A 25,361-nucleotide genomic window follows, 5' to 3' on the forward strand; every position below is an offset into this window, starting at 1 on the left:
GGTTTTGTCACCTACAACAACAGCCTATGATCTATTTAATGACTGAATAGTCATCATGACAGTCATACTGACATCAGTATTTTCTGAGGCAGAACAAATTATGCATGATTAAAGATTTTAAAGACTTGCACTTGATAAATAGTTCACCATAAGACCAGCAGCATGCATTAGCACAGTAAACGGGTCAATGTTGATTTCAGTGATCGAATCCCTAATAATAATGCACTGTGCTTGTGTATTTCTATATTTCCACACTCTCCTGTTTAATTCCACATTCCAGACACCGTACGTCATCGCTACCATTGTCTCTCAATGCTAATATTGGAGAACGCGCGTGTGGCCCTCCTTTGGTCCTTTCCGTCGAGCAGCGCTGCCTCTTAGACGATCAATAGAGCGACATCATTCCAGCGTCATCTCCATGGAAACCATCCTGCTCCGCCACCGGGATTGGCTCCCTCCCAGAACCTGCTTGAACGTGATTGGAAGACCCACCCCCCTCTCTCTCTCTCCCTCGCTCGCTCGCTCAGCCACACGCTCTCCTCCTCTTCATCTTAATGTTGTTATCTTACCAAACACACATTTAGGCAGAGCACCGAGATCCAGCGTGACCGCTGAAGCATCACTGAAAACCAGGATCGCTCCTTCATGAACTGGCACGTCCGAGCAGAGGAGATGATAAGGATGAGAAGACGGCGCAATGAGCCGAGTGCAAATCCAGTCCGTGGAGAGAGAGGAAATTAAGAGACCTGTTAGAAAATAAGACGTCACCTACTGCGTTGGCTTCAAACTGGGCTTTATATAAACCGGTTGTCTGTTTTTCTCAATCTTTGAGCCTTTTGTATCAAAGGCAGGAGGAGGACGAGCAATATGTGGATGACGGCAACACGCTGGGACTGAATATCATCAGAGCTTCATCTCTGATCAAAGATTTGATTTTTGTACTGGAAATGTATTTTTTACAAAACATTGACAAACTACGTTATTTCGAAAGCGATTCATTTGTTTTGAGGTATGTGAGCTTGGTGATGTCTCTTTAAGAATTTGCAACAGCTGTGCTGCTTTTTTGCATTTTCACTTGCATTAATGAATTTTGAATCGTTGATAAGCGTCTTATTGCTGTGCATTTACAAGACTTTTAGACTCTAGATGAAGCATTTCTTCAAGGCTTGGAAGGTTAAGAAAAGTGCTATTTTTTCCTCCATGTCCTTAGTTGCGAATATACCCTTCATGAGGCATCCTTGAAACCTGTGTTTGCACTTGTAAACGGAGTAATGCACGACTTGTGTACTAGGCCAGATCCCTCCGAACCACCTCAGCACGGTTCACCCACGCCGGAGATGAGTAACGGTGAACCCGAGTCTCCGGCAGGACCCGGGCATCCTGACAGAGCGAAGCCAGAGGAGAGAGCGCTAGCGTCAGACGCACTAGGTGGGATGAACCTGGGATCCTCCACCACGACTAATGAAAACGGCACCGTGACAGTGCCATCCGCCGTTCTGTGCAAACGGCATCATTCTCTCTATGAAGGGCTTAACGGATGTGAAGCGGGAGGCTTCGGAAAGGTGCGTTTTGCTGGGCGAAAATGGTTTCTGTGTTCATATAGTGAGGGCCTGTTATAATCTTTCTCTTATGCATCCAGTTGGATCCATTTGATGTTAGATCTGTTCTGGTTTTAGGCCATTTAGTCATTTTTAACCCTTTATTAACTAATATTGTATAACCTTACTCCATATTTAACACTGCTTATACTTTTATCCTTGGTTAATAATTAATCTGGGGTATTGAGGTTTGAAATTTCATTTTTTAATTGCATTTGTAAACCCTGAGGTGACATTCTTATTTGCATATTTATGTTACTGATAAGTAATTGTGCAAGTATAATGTGCATTGATTATGCATTATATGTGTTTATGTGGAAATAGTGTCTATACGAGTCCTTTTAGCCCTTTTAGTGGTTTGCATGCATTTTTAACGGAAAGCTGAAACTAAACCTGGTATGTGAAAGTTTCTGTACTGAGCTCATGAATATTTAATGAGGAAAGCATCTATGCGATTAATTGGTTGGCTGTTCTGGAACTCTCTGTAGTGCTGCATTGTTTCGTGCTTCCAATGGTTAAAAGCAGTGTGAACCCACTTTCAAGATGTAAAATGTGGCTTGGCCCAGGGTTAAAGCTTTCCATTATTCAGGGTTAAGCCTAGGGTGAAAATCCCTGTAGTATTTATTTGCTGTTCAGTGTCATAGTTCAAGGTCTAATCGAATTAGAACACATCCAGAAATCAATTGTGTGAATCTCAAACACATGCAGAATAGTATGTTTACTGAACTGTCTGTTTGATGCATGCATCTTGTCTGTAATGCGTCTGAGAGCAGCTAAATTCAGACGCAGCGAGTGACCTCAACCCATATTCCCCCCTGCTGCTGCAAACTCAATGTGGGACGGTGCAGGGTTCACTTAATGCGGCCTCATTGAAAATCAATAGCAGCACTGCAGATTGTCTTGTTCCTGTTACTGACCTCAGTGATCTTTCTGAAGGTGTGAAGGCATGCTTTAAGTGACCTTGACCTGGACGCGTGTGCTCTTTTCTCATGTTGGGCAGCAACTAGTAAAACTAGTAGTGCTTAACTAAAGTTTCTTAACAATGAAAGTAGATAATATGTTGTTTATACAGTAATGAGCCACAAGTAGCAGCATAGCATGACAAAACATGAAATCACTGACTTGTTTTGTCACATAGTAGTTTGCACTGTATTCAGTGAGCTGAATAATTAAATGAGTAATTTTATTGCATTTGTTCATTAGGATGATTCATGTACCAACTCAGTTAAAAATGATTCACACTGGGCTTTAGAACTTCTTATAGTTTTTTGTTTTTTTTTAAATAGTGAAATATTTAAATGCTGCTATCTCAAATCTATAACACTTTACTTAAAGCCTTTATAAAGATATTCATAAAGTATGTTGTAATGAATTCAATCTTTTCATAAATAATTGTAACAAAAGTTAAAATGTTTTCTAGAGGTGTAACAAAGAACATAGGTATTACAGCTGTGGTTACACTTATTCATAAGATCATTTAGTGCATTATAAAATGCATTACAGGGCATAATTAATGCATTAAAACTTATTTTTAATGCATTATATTTTAGGGCTTTGAAGTGTCTCCTACCTATCTCATGTTTTTAAGATACTGCCCACATATTGGTACTTCTAAATATTAACTTGACTGTTGTTTAACTACTTTAAATTGAGTAGCTTGTGAGGCTACAGTCTTTAGTTTTGTTAAGTTTAAGGATGCATATGCACACACATTTCTCAGGGTTATTGTTATTCAGCAGAAGTCATACCGATTGTTGTGAACATGCTCACGGTCTTCACATTGGCGGCTTTTGTGTTTGCATTGCAGTTGGTCAAGTGTGCATTGAATATTTTTGCATCACATTAGGTTCAAAATAATGTTTCTAAGCTGTATGTATGCATTGAAAACTCAGTTTCATGTCCAACAGTGCACCTCAAGATTCACTGAGATCAAGATTTATTTGACTTGAGCTCTTTGCGTCTTTGTAGTTAAACTAATAGTTTTCAAAAATTAAAATTTGCTGAAAATGTACTCCCTTAGGTCATCCAAGATGTAGATGAGTTTGTTTCTTCATTAGATTTGGATAAATGTGTCATTCCATCTCTTGTTCACCAATGGATCCTCTGCAGTGAATGGGTGCCGTCAGAATAAAAGTCCAAACAGCTGATTGAAAACACCATAATAATCCAGAAGTAATCCACACCACTCCAGTCCATCAATTAACATCTTGTGAAGCCAAAAGTTGCTTGTCTGTAAGAAACAAATCCATTATTAAAACATTTTAACTGAAAGTCCATAATCTATAATAATGGTTCCTTGAATGTCATCTCATCTGAATCAGGAGAGAAATCTGCACAGATCAAACACCATCAAAAGTTCCAAAAAAGGATTTTGATGTGAGAAGACAAAAGGATATAGACTTTTTCACTAAAGGAAGTGTTATAAATTATGTATATTCCGTTTTTTCCGTTTTAATTTTTTTAGATTCCGTTTTCTTTCTTTTTTTTTTTTTTCTGGACTCCTTTTAAATGGTAAATGAAATTCTATTAATCAAAAAGCATATAATTAAATAATTAAAATGATGAAACTTATTCAATTTACTAAAAGTTTAACAAAAAATGTTTAGTGGCCTATGAATTTTTTGTGTTTATTCTCACCTACTGTTTTATTGTTATTGTTTTAGCATGTTTGATAATTTGAATGTATATAAACAACTTTTATTTACTCTTACAATGGGCTTAAGGAATGTTTTTCCCCCTCAGAAATTCTCTGTTGTCTTATTTTTCTGGTTATCAAATGAAGGCATAAAACGTTGATTTAATTTATCTTTTAATTAATGAAAGTTAAACACGTTTTTTTGGCATATAAAAGAAATACTATTAAAATTAAAACATTGAAGAAATATTGTGTAATTATTTCTTTAAAATAGTTTTAATATTTTTGTTATTTATTATTTTTGTCTTCTAGTTAACCAATTTTTTTTTTTGACGGGTTGCCATGAATTCCTTCAAACTTCTGTGTGTATATGATATGACACTAGTTTTAGTTCTGGAGGTGTTGTTCATGTATTTATGTCCTTATTTAGTAAGACATCAGACACTGAAATCATGGCATGCTTCAGTATGTGTGTAGTAAATGAAACCGCACATCTGTGCTGTTCATTCATTCAGACCGGGAGACACGCAGAACATGCAGGATTTGATTTGATTTAAGTGCAATAACCTATTTTTGATTAAATTAATCCAGACTTTGACAAATTCCGTGATATGCCACGTTAAGATGTAAATTCCATTTTTATGACTGGATTTCACGATTCTGAAATAGCAGGAAATAGTAGGGCCCTATATTTTAGCCGGAAGTGATGGTTTAAAGTTAAAATATCTTGATGATGGATTTTTTTTTTTACTTACAAACATTTAACTTTTGGCTTCACAAGGTATTAATTGATGGATTGGAGTGGTGTGGATTATTTGTGAATTATTGTTTTTGTCAGATGTTTGGACTGTCATTCTGACGGCACCCATTCACTGGATCCATCAGTGAGCATGCCAAGTAATGCTGAATTTTTCCAAATCTGTTTCAATGAAGATCTCCGATGGCCTGGGGGTGAATACATTTTCAGGAAATTTTCGGTTCTGTCATTTACTCAACCTCATGTCTTTTCAGACACTAACCATACAATAAATGAAAACTAAAACAGTAGTCCAAGTTATATTGCACTGCTTTTATCATCTTTTTTGTTCCTTTTGAAGCTTGACAGATGTGATCGCTTTGCAATGTCATTTTTCAAAACTGCTCTATTTGTGTTCTGACAACATGACAGTGAGTAAATGAATTTTGGGTGAACTATTCCTTTAAAGGACTGTGAATTCTAAAGGCTGGAGCTCCAGGGCCAGAAATAGAAATGAGGGTTGAGAGGAAGATTGGGACCCTAAGAGGGAGGAGGGCGAGCTCTGTTAGAAGTGCTCCCAGGGGAAGCTGGATGGATGGATGAATAGAAAGATGGATTTTGGCTCATGCATGATTGAATTGGTGGCAGGGATGTGGTGTGGTGCCCTTATATCGTCCATCCTGCTGTTCCTGACCAATTTGTGACATGCTCTCCAGCCCTGCGGGGGGCAGACACAGTTTAGACACTGTCTGGTATTTAAAAGGCCTTTCAGAGGACGTCCAAATTACCGACCTGTCTCAGTCCAGTTAGGATCTACACCAGTTATTTGATGCCACCTACTAATTTGGTGGTGTTTTCTCTGTAGGAGTTTCCTTCAAATGTTAGTTCACTTCTTTCCGAAACACCACTAGTAGTTTCTTGATGGTTATTGTTTGCTGCTTCAGTGTAGGCCACAATGAGGTGAAAGTAGCATTTTATACACATTTACAGTGAGTTGAATAGATAATTCTGTCTTCATTTACTCATCCTTACTATTTTTTTTTTTTAGATGTTTAGCAGTTTGTGTTTAGCATGTTCTTGTACCTTTTGTTGCAATGTGATTTCAGGCTCTGACAAAGACAAACAGCAATATTAAAAAGTCTTCCGAAGCAGCGTAATCTTAAATTTGCCTATGAACAACTGAAGTTTATGTGCATGCTCTTCTTCTGTGGTATTGTGATACGTTTCTGACAATATGCAAATAAATTTTCATCAAATATTTGATTTAATGATTTAAATCTTTAATTTTTCTGCACATTCATAATAGACATAAGAGCCAATGTGCAGGTGTGTTGTGTTTTTGAATACATGTAAATAAATATGTTGTTGTACATATTTTAAAAGCATCAGTTTTAAACAAAAGATGGCACTATTTTTTTAGCAAATAAAAGCATGCATTTGACTCAGTTCCTTGCATAACACTGTTGCATGACCTTAGAAGACTTTGAATATAGTAAACAGTTGCATGAGCAACTTTTAAGGTGGTTTTGTCTTTTTTTTTTTTTTTTGGTCATTTTTGGTCATTTTTGGAGCTTGACAGCCTGGTTACTGTCTGCTTTGTCATGCTTTCTGCTTAACGTCTCCTTTTGTGTTGTACAGAAGGTCATACGGTTTTGAATGACAGGTTAGGTTAGTAAATGAACTGTTATTGTTGAGAGAACTATTCTTATGAAAGATTTGTAATGTTTTGCTCATTTCTGCTTAGCAGATTGGAGCTTAGTGTCCTCAGTCAGAGGTTAGATGGTAATTACAGTCTTTTAAAAAATGAAGTACAGATTGTATTCTCCATGTCAGTATGTAAAAGGGCAGGAGAGAGTCAGGTTTGGGGTATTTTGAGTTCTCAAAAGCATTATGTGGATGATGGTGTGATGTTGAATATGAACAATCTGCCATTGTAAGCATGCTTATGTTATTTGATATGTTTAAGGAGCACAAAGAGAATCAAGCAGAGAGGAACAGAACCAGAACATGATCAAATATAGACACAGAAATGCTTATAAGCAAACATAATGAAAAAAATAATGTGACATTAACATTTCCACCAAATAACATTTTAACCAAAGATTGAGTCATTGTGTGCATTGACTCTTTGAAATACTGTAAGCATTAAATTTCAACCAAAATTGCATGATTTTTAGCAAATAAAAGCATGCATGCATTTGGCCCTATTCAGTGCACTACACTTGCATGACTTCAAAAGACTCTGAATATAGTAAACAGTTGCGTAAGCGACTCTTTTGGTGTTTGCATGTTTTTTTTTTTTTTTTTTTTGTTTTTTTTTTTTCCCTTCATTTTTGGAGCTCGACGACCTGGTCTGCTTTGTTTAGATGTGGCTCTTTTGCACCCTTGAATATTTCTAACATTATGAATACCTTGTTGCGCTTTTATAGTGAATTGTGGTCTGCTGGGTAGTTAAAAGCTTTGAAGTGTTTTAAGAGGGTTGAAATGTTGTTATGAGACTGTAAGAACATCTAATGTTACGCCTTAGGACACACGTGAATAAAACGCATATGTTTTCTCTCTCTCGTTTGGTTATGTCTTCAGACTATTAATCTTCCTCCTGCACAGACGTGCAGTCTCTAAAGAAAACCCCCTCTTCATGTTTGCTGTCTTCCCCTTTAAATCTTTCACTTTATTACATGCTGCGTCTGCTGTTTATCCTTTTGTCACTCCATCCCTCACATCCTGTTTTATTCCTCTCACATTTCTTCACTGGATCCGTTTTGCTTAAAAGGCTGATATTAATGATATTGTCTTTGGCTGTGTGTCCCGTCTGTCGTGGGCTGAATCAGTTTTTGGATGGCAGACAAAGCACTTATCAAATTGATTAGAGTGTAGCTGTGTTCATTTAGCAGATTCAAATTGAATGCACTTATTTTGGATACAAGTGAGTTGAGTGACTTCCTCAAGGACACAACACTGGTAGTTCATGACTCAGTCCTTTTTAGATATAATGGACATGTATGGTTAGATATAATAGACATGCATCATTAATTTGATGCCACAGCTAGTCACTGACTAGTTTAAGTAATTAGATAAACTTTATATAATTAAACCAAATGTTTAACAAGTTGTAATGAAGACCTTTTTAGTTTAAGTGCATCTAATGATGGTTTTTATCAAATTAAATGGTGAAATACTGTTGAAGCGACTCTCTGTATTCACCTTATTCATCCAAAATTTGCTGAAATCTGTGACGTTCTGTCTTATACAGTACATTACTGGATTCTGTGATTCCGTCTGCATTTTGTGCGTCATTGAACTTGCTACCCATCAGACTGGGACTGGTGCTTTTTAGCAGCTCTTGTTTTTTTTTTTGTTTTTTTTGTGTGCAATATTCCATTGAGTATTTGTCTGCAGAAGAGGGCTGTGCAGATTTGTAGGACATTCGCTTATGTTAAATGTATGCTGGAACAGACCAGGCATGAAACACACACACATTCACACATCAACACACACAGCACCTGTCAGATTGCCAAACACCCGGCGTCTGCACTGGGTGGCCAAGGTGACACTTTAGCACAGTAAATCTCTGACCGGGAGCAGATCTGACATCTACAGTCCTGTCTCGCACTACAGACTCTCACACTGAGCTTAAAACACTTTTTTACTCTTGTGAAGAGTTGTTGTTATTTTTCCTCCACTTATTCACGGTGCATCAAAATCAACCATAGTTTAATTTTTTTATGATCACTTTCCATCTGCATCCAGGCTGTTTTTGCATGTGCATGTGCAAATAATAGCATATGCATCAGTATATATGTTGTTAAAGGAGTCATTGGATGCTAAGTTCAATTTTTCATGTTGTTTGAACATTAATGTGTGTTGGCAGTTTATGTGCACATCTACTCTATAATGATAAAAATCCATGCAGTGCAATCCATTAATCTGTAAAAATAATATTCCCTTTTTCAAATCGAGCTATTCTCAGATGCCTGTTGTTCTGGCGTCACACCGAAAGAGGCCACTCCCACGATAGTTGATTGACATGAGCGTCTTACCTCAGACCCGCCTTAAATCAGCTGTAACAGTCCGACCTCCATTGTTTCGATGCCGGAGCAGGGATGTAAGTTAGACAAGAATACCTCAGATTGAGCGATTGAGGTGTCATGTTGCTGGATGTAATAATGAACATAGTGGTCGTGAGTATAATGGGTTTTTTTATAAATCTTGCCGATCGCCTTTCCTAATAATGTGCTAGATAGCAAGTTTAGTGGCTAAATGCGGCTAAAGTAAACAGGCTCGTCACTCCACAGAGAGGGGCGAGCAGAGCTCATTAACATTTAAAGCAACCTCGACCAGAACAGGATGATTTTTGCAGAGCTGTTTTTGGCAAGGTAAAAAAGGTGTTTTTTTACACTACTATTAAGAAATTTTAACCAAAGCATGTTATAGACTTTTCATTAAGACCCTAAAGAATCATATCAGCTTGTGGAAAATGGGCATCCGATGACCCCTTTAAATACTGGTGTATGTGCTATTACTTGCATGTGCATATGCAGGTATGTTTGTCAATGGTAACATATGGGCCATTCTACAGAATTGGTGCAAACTGCTGTCCCACAACCAAAAAACAGTGGGTGATTAGCATGTTTGAGGTAGGTTCAAATGTATATAAAATTGTCACTACCAAAACATTTGGTGGAGTTTCGGTGGTGATATCTTTGTTTTTTGGGTGTTATCCCATAGAATTGTCACTACCGAAACATGTCATCGTTTCGGTAGTGATAGAAGGGAACACATAATCCTCATATTTGGGGGAAATAAACAAAATTTCAGTACAGTTGTGCAATTTTTTGTGTTTTAGTATTTTTAGTAGTGTTTTAGTGTGTGATTTAAAATTCTGTAATGTGATGTGGTTGCTACCAAAACATTACTGTCACTACCAAAACATGGGATGTTTTGTAAAAATAAAATATATTGAATATCAGCTAAGATGTTATGATAGTTTTTGATTCAGTGTATATTCAAACTAATGAATCCTTAACTTTGCACTCAGTATGATCAACTTTTTGCCTTTTACAAAGAAAAACTGGATTCAAAATACAAGAAGTCTCATAAATTATATTTAAGATATTGTTAAATTTAATTGGTATGGATTTACCTCTGAAATTTTTTTAATAAAATAGCAAAAATATTTACAGTCTAGATGTAAGCAAAATATTATTAGGTCAATATAACCATTCTAATTAAATATTGATTATTACTGTGTTTTGGTAGTGACAACTTTGGGGAGATGACAAATATTCCAAAAACGTTCTAAAAATACGATATGAGAATTACCTTGGATATTATAGACTACAATTTGCATACATTTGCATTATTGTTTAATATATTTATGTGTTTATTTTTTAAAATGATTTATACTAGTTGCCAAGGCAATATTTCTTATTTTTGTTCAGTTTGTTAAAGTATTAAAATAACTAAATAAACTAAACCTAAACACTTAACTCTAAAAAACAAAACTAATAAAAAATGACCAAAAGACACAACAAAATTGCTTTAAATGAAATTAATGAAAATAAAATCTAATACAAAAAAACAAAAACTTATAATAGTATATCTCTGGTTGTGATGTTGATCAATTATTTTGAGTTTTTGTCCATATTGCATTAATGTGAATCTTTCATCTCCTAAATATATGCTACATTTTCATAATATAAAATACAGTTTCTTTAGTTTTAGAGGTAAAATGTGACCTGCATATGTTCTTGACTGAATCTGAGTTATTCACCTACATAGTACACAGATATCTTTTATTTAAAAAGCACAAAATCCTTTTTGCAGTGATAAAAGCTCATTATATCCTGTAATTCTGGCAAATCTTCTTTTGTGTCTTTGAATGTTGTAGAAGATCAATAATATCAGAAAGGATGGAGCTCTTTGAGAACATGAGCAATCATGTTATCTGATTAATAGCACTGAGCTCTAAGACACCTCTGGGAGCCGTTGTGTGTGTGTGTGTGTGTGTGTGTGTGTGTGTTTGTGTGTGTGTGTATGTGAGAGAGTTTTGAAGCACTCTCAATCCATTTATATATTGATCCGGATTCTCCATTCTCCTCTCCATCCTGTGCCTCTTCTCTGCTGGAGCTCTCGGATAAGATTGATTTCAGCTTTTCCAAAACTAGTAGATGCTACTTTAGTCTGACATGACAAAAAAGCTGTTTTCTTTCAAAGAGCTTTTGAATGATCATGACAGGTGGACGTTTTCAGCTCAGTTTAGAGCCAGAGAACAAACAACCACTATAAAACCAGCAGAGAGTCATTTCCTTCACCATTATCTTCATTTTCACATGAGACAGGCTGAGTTTAGTTCAGGACATTGTCATTTGACATCTGAACAGGACAGTGGTTGGTAATGAGTCGTGTTTAAGGTCATATTGAGTTTCTGCTCACATTATTATAGGCAGGTTCTTGCTATTTCGGGTCTGTGCTGTGGGACGCTACATGACAGGAGATCCGTTACACAGATATTAGAGGCTCGTGTCCTGGATTTGAGCTAATTCTAAATGGGTTCGGTCCTTAAACATGGGTCATGGACTTTGGACTTGGTTTATTGTCATGTTTGCGTGAGTGGCTGTTTACAGGCTCTTCCGCTGCATTTCTGCTGCATTGAGGAACTGCATTGACCCAGTTTTCTAGCATGACAGTAGTGAGAAAAGTGGAGCGATGCTTCACAGCTCCCTGCTTTCATCCAGGTGTGTGTGTGTTATTTTTACTCTCTTGTTCTGCTGTGCTGTCAGTCAGAGCTCTGTGCTGCTGTGAGTGTGTTCAGTCTGGCAGCAAGTCGTGTCAATCAAAGCTCAATGGCCTTCACAGCCGCACACACACGCAGAAACCCGAAGGGCTGCGGTTACCCCCGTTTCTGATCCCCCCTCAAAGGGGCTTTTGGGACTTTGGGAGCTGAACTGTCAAAGCAGATGTAAGCTTGACCCGAGCGAACACACCCGACTCTCTGATGTGCCATGAAAGAACGCGTGTCAGCTGATTCTGACTGCGGATCAGTCCATCGCTGTCCCGTTTGGGAACGCACTGGATGACAAATAAAGGAAAAGTTTCCATCAGATTGAAACGGAATCCAAACATCTTCTCCCAGAATGCTTTAAAAACACGTCCAGAGCAAAACAAAGAGAATTCTGATGAACCAGACTGGTCAAGAACCAGGGTTATTATAATTAACCAAAAAAAAAAAAAAAACATTTTTATAAATATATATAAAAAAAATCGTGTGTATGTGTATATATATCTCAATTTTTAACAATTTTCAAAAATCATGTTTTTTCATTGTGCATTCCAGTTTATCTCAGTCAATCTGCTGTTGAGTTATTTTGATTAAGTAAAAAAATAACTTAACAAAATATAGCTAACTAATGCAATAAATCAATTAAAACATGACATAAAATGAAAACGTGAATAAAAAACAGTTGTACAAATTGGCTAAAATAACTAAAACTGAAATAAATAAACTAGACATTAAAAAAACTAATAAAAATAATAAAATAAAATAATTAGTGAAACTTTAACTAAAATTACTAAATTGCTTGTACTAAACTGGCTAAAATAACTAAAACTGACAAAAATCAACTAGACATATTAAAAAAACGAATAAAAATTATAAATAAAATAAAATAAAATCACTGAAATTTTAACTGAAATTAAAATGGATGAAAATTCAAAGTATTAATGAACTATAATGCACACATGCCCAGGCTATTATTTCATCTCAAAATCAAATAAACAAAATGCACATTTATATTTAGAGGCATGAATATAATGAAGAAATCTAATTTTTTTTGTAAGAACAAATGTGAAAAAAAAAAAAAAATGTACTGAATTTGTTTTAATAATATAATAATGCTTATTTTATTAAAAATAATAAATGTCTCATCACTGGCTGTTTTTTATCAGTATAATTTTTTAATTGTCTATTAATTTGACTAACTAACTAATATATTATGCGTTATAGTAATTACAATTGAGGAAAAGTCATAAATATTATTGCACAATGCGAAAAGGTAATCATAACCATTCTAAAATAGGCCTTGTTTTCTTTATGCAAAATATTGAGTCTCGCTTACATTTTTGATGCAAATTTCAGTTATGATCAAATTATGACATTATGATGCATATCTGCTGCTATGTGTATTATATCATATTGATACCCTAGTGCACCCACACGCACTCATTATACATTGTGATCTCATCCCGTTATTGCAAAATTCTCACAGCCTCATACTTTTCAGAAAAGATCAAAAGACTTAAAGCATTATTTATTTATTTGCGTGCCACATCAGAATGCAGCGATATGAATATTAACGACTTCTTTCTGGCTCTGTCTGATTCTCTCTTTTCTGTCATCCAGGCGGCTGAAACGTCTGACATGATGTTTTTGTTTAGTTGAAAACATCACGTTTGATGGGTTGAAATGCTTTGATCAGCATGAGGGAATGAAATGGCATTGAGCTTATGTATGTGTGTGTGTGTGTGTGTGTGTGTGTGTGTGTGTGTGTGTGTGTGTGTGTCTGGCCAAATGCGGTTGTCACGTATCTTCTGAGTGTTTAATCTCATTCTGTACACACAGAGTTCACTTACTGGAGTGACAGCCATTTTGTGAACATTTCAGGTGATGATGTGGAGTGTGTACCATAACTAAACTATGTTTCTGCCATGAAATAAAGAAATAAAACAGGCAATTGTGACTTTTTGTCGCACAGTTCTGACAGTTCTGAGACACGAAGAATTGCAAGACAATTCTGAATTGTAAGAAATGAAGTCAGAATTACAAAATAAAAAGTTTCTTTTTTTTTTTTATTTGGTGGCGGAAACAAATTAAAAAAGAGAGAATTGCAAGACAAAATCAGAGTTCTGAGTGAAATTCTGAAATTCTGAAAAAATTCTGAAAAAAAGAAAAAAGACTGTTCATATAGAAAAAAGTAAGAAATGTGAGATATAACTAAGAATTGTGCAGTAATTCTAAATTAACTTTATTCCTTATTACGTGGCAGGAAAAAAACAGAATTGTGAGATTTAAACAAATTCTGAAGAATCAGAATTGCAAGAGAAAAGGTCAGAATTGTGAGAAATAAACATGCAATTGCAAGAAAAAAGTCAAAATTGCACAATAAAAAGGTAGTTGCTTTTTTTTTATTTTTTATTGCATGGTAGAAACAATTAAAAAAAAAAGCAAGACAACATCAGAATTCTGAGTAAAATTCTGAAATTCTGAAAAATTCTGAAAAACTCCAGATTGCAAGAAAAAAGACTGTTAAATAGAAAAAAAGTGAGAAATGTGAGATATAACTTAGAATTATGAGGTAATTCCAAATTAACTTTATTTTTTATTCCGTGCCAGGAAAAAAAATGAATTGTGAGATTTAAACTGATTCTGAGAAAAATATCAGAAATGCAAGAAAAAAGGTCAGAATTGTGAGAAATAAACATGCAATAAAAATAAACATGGAAATTTATTGCATGGTGGAAACAAAAAAAGAATTGTGAGAAAATTATATAAAAAAATAATTTCAATTCTGAGAAAAGTTGATTGTGGAAGTGGTCACATTCCTCCTCCATAGCATCTTCACATATCCCAGCGATGATGCTTCTTTTTCCATATGCATCATTACTTGCTAGTATTGCTGTTTATTTAAGTCTTAACTGAATAGTGACTAAATAGCTGTTTGGCTGTTGCTTAACGTGAACTAGTGCTTTGTTCAGTCTAGATGATTTAGGCCTAAAGAAAATGAAGCAAAATTGCAATTTGGTAAAAGATCATGATGACATGCATCTTCAGAATAATGTGCACTAATAAATCATTCACAAAACATGATCTTGATTGTATTAAGAATGCAAATTGAGGCAATTCTGATATCGTGTTGACTTCAGTGTGGAGGCAGTGAATGTGAACACAGACAAAGCCTGTTATCTGATCTCGTGGGAGGCGTGCAGCTTCTGAATTTGTTGTCTTTTCAGAGTTTGTCCTGCATTTCCAGTTTGCGTCATTATTTGTCATTTTACTAAGTCAAGGGGATTCATGGAAAATGACACCTGAGATCTGACTGATGTTCAGCACAAAGCAATGAACAGAAACCACATCTAATAATGCCCTAATGTTATACTTTATGTGCTGTGACTGTAAACAATTCTCTTTCTAAGCTACAGTGAGAAGCTTGTGTTTAAATGAGAAAAGAAAAATTGTGAGATACTATTGTAGTAGTCACAGATGCTCTTAACTTATGAACCTGATCTGTCCATTTAATTATATTTGTGAAAGGGGCGTGTATTATAGTGTCCCTGTGAAGGAGGTGTGTCCATGATGGATCAGCTGACCTTTTGTGTTTGTCACTCTCATTTGCTTTATTCCTGAACTCTGACCTTTACAGAAGCCTTCAGTATCCTTTCTAGACAGCAACACCCTGACCAGCACACACACATTTATATCGAACAATGAATAACATTAGGAAGACAGGATCAGCGACAGATCTTGTCCTCTGAAAAATGCGTCCTGTCTCTGACCGTCCTTGGATATTAATTCTGGTCAGATACAGACCGTCTCACTGACTTAAGTGTCAAGGTCTCGCAGCAGCTGCCGTGTCCTTGGGTGTGTTTGAAATACTTTACAACATGCTGCTATTTTTGCAGTGTGTATTCCTGACATATTCAGATAACCTACATTACTACATATGAAATTACAATCAATATGGTGCGTGAGACTTATATCAGTGGAACTTCAAACATTTGAGCAGCAGTGTGTGTGTGTGTGTGTGTGTGTGTGTGTGTGTGTGTGTATATATATATATATATATATATATATATATATATATATATATATATATATATACACACACACACTGCTGCTCAAATGTTTGGGATCAGTAAGATTTTTAATGGTTTTTAAAGACCTTCCTTATGCTCATCAAGGCTGTAAAAAAGTGCCACATGATCCTTCAAAAATCATTCTAATATACTGATTTATTATCAGTGCTGGAAACAGTTGTGCTGCTTAATATTTTTTTGGAACCTGACCTGTGATTCTTTTTTTTTTTTTTTTTTTTTTGCTCAGGATTCTTTGATCAATAAAAGGTTAAAAAGAACAGCATTTATTCAAAATAGAAAGGTTTAGGTTTTCTAACAATATACTTTACTGTCCAAAAATTTGGGGTCAGTAAATTTTATTCTTTCTTTTTTTGAAAGAAAATAATACTTTTATTTACCAATGATGTGTTAAATTATTAAAAAGTGATAGATTTACATTGTTACAAAAGATTTATATTTTGAATAAATGCTGTTCTTTTTAACTTGTTATTCATCAAAGAATCCTGCAAGAAAGAATCACAGGTTCCAAAAACGTATTTGGCAGCAAACCTGTTTCCAACATTGATCATTCTAATAATAAATCAGCATTTTAGAATGATTTCTGAAGGATCATGTGACACTTAACTGGAATAACAGCTGATGAAAATTCAGCTTTGCGTCACAGGAATAAATTATATTTTAAAGTATATTAAAATAAAAACTATTATTTTATATTGTAAAAACATTTTGCAATATTACTGTATTTTTGATCAAATAAATGCAGTCTTGATAAGCATAAGATTCTTCTTTAAAAAATTACAAGTCTAACTGATCCCAAACTTTTTGAGTGGTAGTGTGTATGTGTGTGTGTGTGGCATTTTAAACATACAATACAGATCAAATTCAAATCAAATCAATTCAAAGCAGCTTCTTAGTAATAAGCAGGAAAATGGTGTTAATCTTTGAAAATTATTAAATGAATTAAGGATCAAATTCAATTTCAGCTATAAATCAGCTCTTCGGAAGACAATAGTGTCATTATTCAGCTCCATTTAATACAATGTTAAATCAGTTCAGTTTAATAAGAGTGCCAATGTTGCAGAGTTTATGAATTATGAAACAAACTCAATTCAACAAGAAGTCATTATTTATTATTCAGCTGAAGTCAGTTCAGTGTTGATTCAATTCTGTTTAAAAACAGTGCAATTTTTGTACATTTGTAAATAAATAAATATTTTATGTTACTTAGATAATTTATGATTATAGTGTGTAATGATAATTTGTTTCATTTTAATTTATTATTTTAATTCATAAATTATGGTATTGATTTACAGTATTTTTAATAGTATTAATGTATTATCATAATAAAGTAGCATTTATAGTAGCATATAATATTGCATTTTCAATGCACTAAAAGTGATATTCAATTTACAATGTAACAAATGAACCAGTGGTGTGTTTAAAATCTCCTTCTTGATTATAAATTAAACTTCTTGCCCAAAATAAGCCATTTTTAAAATGCAAAATAACCAAATGACACGACTTTTTATATATACAAATCATAAGCTGTATGTAGTATATACTGCACAAGTAGTGTACTGCAGTCTTAATTTAGCATCATCAGATGTCATTGGTCAGCTCCCTTGTGGCCAATTAAAGCTGATTGGTGGGTGATGGGGTGAAAGTTGACGAGGACTTGCATTGATCTGATCTGTTATGGGTGCAGTGAGATCATGTGATGGGTCTAGAGATCCAGAGCAGATCAGATCTTTTGTTTTCCTTCGCCGTTTTAATGTTCCGTAGCTTGTGTCTATTGGTTGGCACAGTGCCGGCTCTCTTTCTCTCTGTTGGCAGTGATTATTAATCAGAGGTGTGTGCTTGTGCAGCCTGTTTGGTAAGATTAAGTGGTTAAACATTTTACTCATTTGTAAAGTTATTCACACTGACCCCCGTTTAGTTTTAACCCTGTAAATCCAACTGTATCATATTTGATACACAAATAGCTTTACATGATTCTCCATGACTCATTTTTTAGAAAAATCTGTGAGTCTTAAATCGGATCATCAACATTTGTTTCTAGAAGCTTTACTTTCACTGTTCCTCAGTGAAGGAATGATCTTCCCAAGCCTCCAAAACATCTTTTGAGAAATCTTACTAAAACATATTATTGGAGATATAGAGTGACTGCTGATATTTATATCATTTGTTTATATCGTACATGTGAGTATTTGCTGTAATGTTTACATTACAAGCATTAGAATTTCATCTTATATATAATATATTGCATCATAGATTGCATGTTTGCTCAGCTTTATAGGGTTCATTTGCTTACATGTGTGAAGTGACGGCAAACCCAACCGTCACATTGATCATGTTCTTATATGTAATGGTTCATTATAGCAACACATTACAGCATTTTAGCAAATTTCCAGAGGTGTTTTTAACAGAAGAATACTGTATATGTGAAAACACCTCTTGCCTTTGTCTCGTTTTGTCTCTCACTCTCTGATTTGGCTCATTAGCGGCTCGTTTAACCCCTCATCAGTCCAGACTATGCTGCTGGGACTCCCACAATACATTAGTATTCTGTAAACATTGCTCTTATTGGCACTCAGACAGACACACATCTGTATTGACTGCATTCACTGTGTTCACGCTCGTCCCGCTGGGATGTTTGGTGACATTTCATTCTCAGACACATGCAGGTAATCACCAATCAACTTCTCAAGGGGAATTTCACCAGGCAGAAACACTGGAGGATGCAGATGGTCACTGATTACGTTAGGATCATTTGTGATGACTCAATTTAATGCCTTTGGTCAGATTTTTTGTGTTTTTTATTTCTATTTTTTTTTTTCCCTAAAGTTGTTGGATACCTGAAAAACATTTCTATTATTTTTGTTCTGTTGCTTGTATTTTGTGACTTTTATTTACTTTGTTTACTTAAACAATTACTTATAAAGCTTGAAAATAATTACTTTACAAAATTGTTTTGTTTTAATTCATATATATATTTGTTTGTGTGTTTGTTTATTTATTTGCAACATGTGGCCAACAGAGTTTTTTTTTTTTTTCAATTTGTAATGTAATTTATTATTTTTTTATTTTATTTTTTTATTCTTAATATTTTGAGATACATCAAGATGTACTTTTTTATATTTTATAATTTGTTTTTGTTTGTAATATTTTTTTTGTTTGTTTTTTGTTCTGTTGCTTTTTTGAAATTATGTTTTGTTTTATTTATTTACTTGGTTTTACTTGAATAATAACTTGAAAAGCTTAGCAATATTTGCTTACAATCGTACTTTGGTTTCTATATATACATACATACATACACACACACACACACACACACACACACACACACACACACACACACACACACACACACATATATATATATATATATATATATATATATATATATATATAAACTACTGCTCAAAAGTTTGGGATCAGTAAGACTTGTAATGTTTTTTCTGGTCATCAAGGCTGCATGTATTTGATCAAAAATACAGAAAAAAACAGTAATATTGCAAAATGTTATTACAATATAAAATAATGATTTTTATTTAATATACTTTAAAATATGATTTATTCCTGTGATGCAAAGCTGCTTTTCATCAGCCGTTACTCCAGTCTTGTGTATAACAATCTAATAATACATCAGAATATTAGAATGATTTTTGAAGGATCATGTGACACTGAAGAATGGAGTAATGATGCAAAAAATTCAGCTTTAATTACAGATATAAATTAAATTTTAATGTATATTAATATAGAAAAACATTGTTTTACATTGTAATAATATTTCATAATATTAAAATTTTTATATTTTAATATATTTATTTATTTTTATATATATACATATATATATGTGTGTGTGTGTGTGTGTGTGTGTGTGTGTACTTGTTTTTGCTACATTGTGGGGACCAAATGTCCTGAAAGTTAAACCTGAAAGGCCTGCGGTCCCCACAATGTTAAAAAAATGATTAAAAATAGTAAATGATGTTTATCTATAAGTGTAACGATGCAAACATGTTTTCTGTGAGGGTTAGGTTTAAGGTTGGGTTAGGGGATAGACAATATCGTTTGGTCAGTATAAAATCTATAGAAGTCTATGGAAAGTCCCCACAATTCACAAAAACAAACGTGTGTGTGTGTGTGTGTGTGTGTGTCTGTGTGTCTGTGTGTGTTAAAATGTTAAGTAGCATAGGTTTTTGCAAATTAAATGTTACAGTTGTGACAATATTAGTGCTGAGTTGGAGACACTGGTTTGAAACATAAATTTACTACTGACATGATGAAAGAGCCATTGTGAGTTGCACCATGAAATTCATTTGAATTGAAAAGATGAATTAATATGGTGCTCTCTGATGTACTGCAGCTGAAGAACACATGTCTGTCTGCTGGGAAATGGAAATCACTTTCCCTTGTGTGTGTAATTAAAACTGGCAGTGGAATTTGAAGGCCTCTAGGCTTTTCTCTGTCTCTGTCTTTGTCTCTGCTCTGGTGATGATGAAGGACAGTTCTTTACACTGAGTCTGTTTTGTTCTTTTACAACTGTGAAAGCATCTACAAAAATGGATCTTTATTTAGCCGTGCGCATACAACATCGATTTACTCTAAGTGGAAAATGACCTAAATCTCAAACTGTTTGCTAAATGGGAGAGAAAGTTCTCACAACTATTGACATTCATTAGTCCGTTTGTATTGCATCATTGTGCTTAAATGCAAGAGTTTATTAAATAATCAAATCACAGTTGCATCCATCAATCCCTCAGAAATGTCAGACAGGTTGACCAGCAAACCTCTTCAGCATTATAAATGTGAATGCATTAGCAGTTGTCATTTGACCGTGATGGAGCGGACAGCATGTTTTGACAGCTCTGTTGGTGTTAGAGACATGAGGTCATCTGATCCGCTGAAAGCTGATGACACCCCGCTGTGTTGATGGAGCTATTTATGCGATTTTATTTTTTTATGGTTCATTTGGGGTCTGCTGCATAAGCATAATGCACTGAAAGTGTGTCTGCACATATTGAGGACCCATCTGTCTGTGGGAATCCCTAACTGTAAGGCCTAGATCTTCTAGAGGAAGGTTGGCACTTGATGCATTTGTTTATAATTATGTTTTAATGGAGTGCAATAGTATCCGCCCACGTTTCAGTGAAGTTGGTTCTAGAGGTGTTTCTCTCAACAATTTGTTCCCCCATAAGTATTTTAATAAGTCTTTGTTATTTACAATTTACATATATTTACATGCATGTATTTACAATTTACATATATTTAAATATATAAATTATTCAATATTTAAAAGCAACTCTCTGATTGGTTGGTTTTCTTTGCGGAATCATGGGTAATGTAGTTTTACACTACAAATTTTGCTGTTAAACATGATTAATTAAAAAATAATGCAAACTGATAGCTTCAACAAAAGCATATACCATTGGTTAACAACGTAGGAGTTCACAGTAGGTCTGTTCTTGAAGGTTTTTATAAGTTATTATTAAAAATCAATTCCTCTATGGAGCATTTTACAAATATACACACAGAGATGTAAAGGTATTCACGGCAACCCGTCAAAATAAAAGTTCGGTTTAACTTGAAAACATATATTACTATTGTTTAGTAGAATGTACCTAATACTACTACTACTATTATTACTAAATTGTTAAAACTTTATTTCTTTCATGTTTTAATTTAATAGTGACTTTGTTTGCTAAAAAATAAAGTTTGTTTAATTTTTATTTGATTAAAAGATAAATTACATTTTTATTTAATGCCTTCATTTGATAACCAGAGAAATTTTATATATTGTAAAAATACTGTAAAAATAAACTAAATGCTGAAGTTTATTTAAAGTTGTTTTTATGCATTTAAATAATTACAATAAAACAGAAGGTGAGAAAAAATAAAAGAATTCATAGGGCCTTAAACATGTAATTTTTGCTAAACTTTGTTAAGCTTAAAGGAGAAGTCCACTTCCAAAACAAAGATTCACATATAATGTTCTCACCCCCTTGTCATCCAAGATGTTCATGTCTTTCTTTCCTCAGTTGTAAAGAAATTATGTTTTTTGAGGAAAACGTTTCTGCATTTTTCTCCAAATAATGGACTGATTTGGTGCCCAGATTTTGAACTTCCAAAATGCAGTTTAAATGCGGCTTCAAACAATCCCAAATGCAGTTGTAAATGATCCCAGCCGAGAAAGAAAGGTCTTATCTTGCGAAACGATCGGTTATTTTAATAGAAATAATACAGTTTATATACTTTTTAATGTCAGACTTACTCTGCCTGGACTGTTTTGTTCCGGTTCATGACAGTTAGGGTATGTTAAAAAAAAACTCCCATCTCATGTTCTCCCTCAACTTCAAAATCATCTTATATCGCTGTTTACCTTTTTCTTAAAGGTGTCTGATCTTCTTTGCATGTTCACTTTGCAAAGACTGGGTCGGTACTTCTGCTGCGATGTAGGGTGATTTTGAAATGATTTTTGAAGTTGCAAGAGAAAATACGATTGGGGTTTTTCAACATACCCTAACTGTCCTGAGCCAGAATACACAGAGTTCAGGGAGAGCAAGACAAGACGAGCGTTTGAGATTAAGAAGTATTTCAATTGTATTGTTTTTTTGTTTTTGTTTTTTTAATAAAAATAACTGATCGTTTCACTAGATAAGACCCTTCTTCCTCAGCTGGGATCATTTGCAACTGCATTTGGGATCGTTTGAAGCCGCATTTAAACTGCATTTTGGAAGTTTAAAATCGGGGCACCATATCAGTCCATTATATGGAGAAAAAATGCTGAAATGTTTTTCTAAAAAAACATAGTTTCTTTACGACTGAAGAAAGGAAGACATGAGCATCTTGGATGACAAGGGCGTGAGTAAATTGTATGTGAATTTTTGTTTTGGAAGTGGACTTCTCCTTTAAAGTCACATTATTACATCATTATGAGATTCGTTGCAGCATAGTGTAGGTGTTGAAGCTTCAGGCTGGTAACATCATTAAATATCACCATTGTCTCAATGTGAAATCACAAATGACTTTAACACATGTCTGATCTTGTTTTTCCACCATGCATTGGCTTGATTTTATAGTCTTAATCCTACATTTTCTCTGATTTTTTTTTTACAGAGCACAATTCTGAGATTATATCTCACAATTCAGACTTTTTTCTTAGAATTGCAAGAAAAAGTCACGGTCAAGTTTTTTTCATCCTATGGCGAAAACAAGCTTCCATAGTATAATGATTGATAGTATATTTCTTACCATTATTGCTTTCAATTCTCTTTATAGTATATTTCTGTGTGCATGGACTGTGTGTGTGTCAAAGCTTTAGGCCGCTTCCATAAATATCTTCCGTATCCTGCTGTGAAAGTCATATTAGCCTCTCAATGTGAGGCGATGTCGGGCGTGGAGTTTGTAGTGCTGTATGAAACACATGACGAGATTAAGGGCTTATGTGCGTTTGAAGCCGCCGGGGTCTGGGTCGGTTTGGGGGTGATGGGATTAGACGACAAATACATCCCCCATTCTTAAACAAGAAACTAGACCCAATTACTGACCCGCTGTGAAATACATGTGATAATCTGATGACTGCGCCTTTTGCATGCTTGATTTCTAATGCAGAAGTCACAGCTGCAGTCTGTAATTGTGTTGATGAAGCAGCAATTAAGTATTATTTCTATGCAGTTCTTGATTATAATGAAGTCTTATGATTATGATGTTTGCACATGTATTTCGAACATCTGTGTGAAAGTGGATGTGTGTTTGAGGTAAATCCAAGAGGTTTAGATGAGAAGACCTAATCTTTGTCCCATCATTGCTGTCTTAGAAGAGATTTAGCAAGAGAAACTCAATCTGACAGCCGTTTTTTAATGTTTAAGTCTCTTCTGCTCACCAAGGCGGCATTTATTTGATCAAAAATACAGTAAATTAGTAAAATATTATTACAACTTAAAATAACTGTTTTCTATGTTAATATATTATAAAATGTGATTTATTTCTGTGATGCAAAGCTGAATTTTTAGCATTATTACTCTAGTCTTCAGTGTCACATGATCCTTCAGAATTTTTTTTTGCTGCTCAAAAAAACATTTCTGATTATTATTAATGATAAAAACAGTTGTGCTGCCCACTGTTTTTGTGGAAACTGTGATATATTTTATTTTTCAGGATTTTTTGATTAATATAAGGTTCAAAAGAACAGCATTTATTCGAAACAGAAATATTTTGTAACATTATAAATGTCTTTTACTGTTGCTTTTGATCAATTTAATGCATCACTGCTAAATAAAACTATTGATTTCTTTAAAAAAAAAAAAACAAAAAAAAACGCACCGACTCCGAACAGTATTGTTTCTATGCGAAAGGGTTGAAAAAAGCAAAAACAAAACAAACAAACAGTGAATAAAATACTGTGTTTTGGTCAAATCTCCTGAGACAAATTTGCATGTTTTTTATCCAGTGATTAATTCATTAAATGTGTCTTCATCATAGTTTATGCACACATCAATCGATCTCGGTTTTTTTAATGCACATTTTCTGATTAGTATGTGATTTGCATATTTATGCAAAAAAAAGAATTTAAAAAATATATTGTGGCTATGAACTGATAAATGGTATATCTTGTATACTTTGAATGCAATGCAAGTCAGTTTGGATAGAAGAGTCTGAAAGCTCTCCAAACTCACCTTAGATAAAAACACATCAGACCAACTACATGAACCAAACTCTGACATCAGCCACACTTGCCAACAGCAGTCTAGTGCACAGTTATATTAATTCAGGTTCCGCTCTTGGGTCGAATTGGGTGTAAAATCAACCTCTCTGTATGTATGAAGTTGTGTGCTAAAGTCAGCCTGTAGGTCACTCATTATTTAATCGGTGACCCTGGTATTTGCTTTATATTAGCATGCGATTATGAGCGGTATGTGGCAAGGACAGGGCTAATAACTGCATTAAAGATCTGCTGTGCTCGCTGCTTTTGAATTATTCCTCACTGATGGGGTCATGCGTCATTATCATAACACGGACTACAACAAGGTTTTAAGGGCTCAGGGGGGAAAACTCATGAAAATGAAGCCCTTTTAGACACTGGTTTGAAGCTTTTCAATAGCCACACTGGTAGTTCCTACTGTTTTCATGTGTGTTTTATAAACAGGGTTTGTACAAGGTGCTTAAAGTGCATCAAGTACTCAGTTTTCACTTTTTTAAATTTAATGTCTGGAAAACCCTTAAAATAGCAATATTCCTGAAGAGGTACTTGAAAAATGCTTGAAATATTGAAAGACAGTGCAGCTATGAAATAAGTGTTTAATTTTTTTTTAATAAGCACATCTTTCCATGCAAAATTCATGCAATTGAGCTAAACCAGTAGTAGTACTGACAGTGTCGGTTAAACATGGTTGAAGACACAAGAAGAGGAACAGATGAACCAAATCAATTGAGTGAATCATTTAAGCTGGAACCGCTCTGATTGATTCAAACTCGTGACTTCTTTTCATTTCAAACGATTCACTAGCAAAACCGGATCAAATTAAAAGACATTCGTTTTCGA

General features: G+C 34.4%; 1 protein-coding gene across 7 annotated transcripts in view; it reads left to right on the plus strand.

Annotated features, from left to right (window-relative positions):
- The window catches only part of LOC127165238 (peripheral-type benzodiazepine receptor-associated protein 1), a 122,571-nt gene that overhangs the window by 14,503 nt on the left and 82,707 nt on the right, over positions 1-25,361 (plus strand). The window contains exons 1-2 of one of the 7 annotated variants that reach the window (XM_051109631.1): positions 566-1,009; positions 1,292-1,562. The exons of the other annotated variants lie outside the window; for them this stretch is intronic. Of the exons in view, the coding sequence (XP_050965588.1) occupies positions 948-1,009; positions 1,292-1,562 (333 nt within the window). The 5' untranslated portion in view covers positions 566-947. Of the gene's footprint in view, positions 1-565; positions 1,010-1,291; positions 1,563-25,361 lie in introns of those variants that run through there. 7 annotated transcript variants of the gene reach the window in all.

The sequence above is a fragment of the Labeo rohita genome, chromosome 5 (genome assembly GCF_022985175.1).
Source record: "Labeo rohita strain BAU-BD-2019 chromosome 5, IGBB_LRoh.1.0, whole genome shotgun sequence".
In the NCBI taxonomy this organism is placed as follows: Eukaryota; Metazoa; Chordata; class Actinopteri; order Cypriniformes; family Cyprinidae; genus Labeo; species Labeo rohita.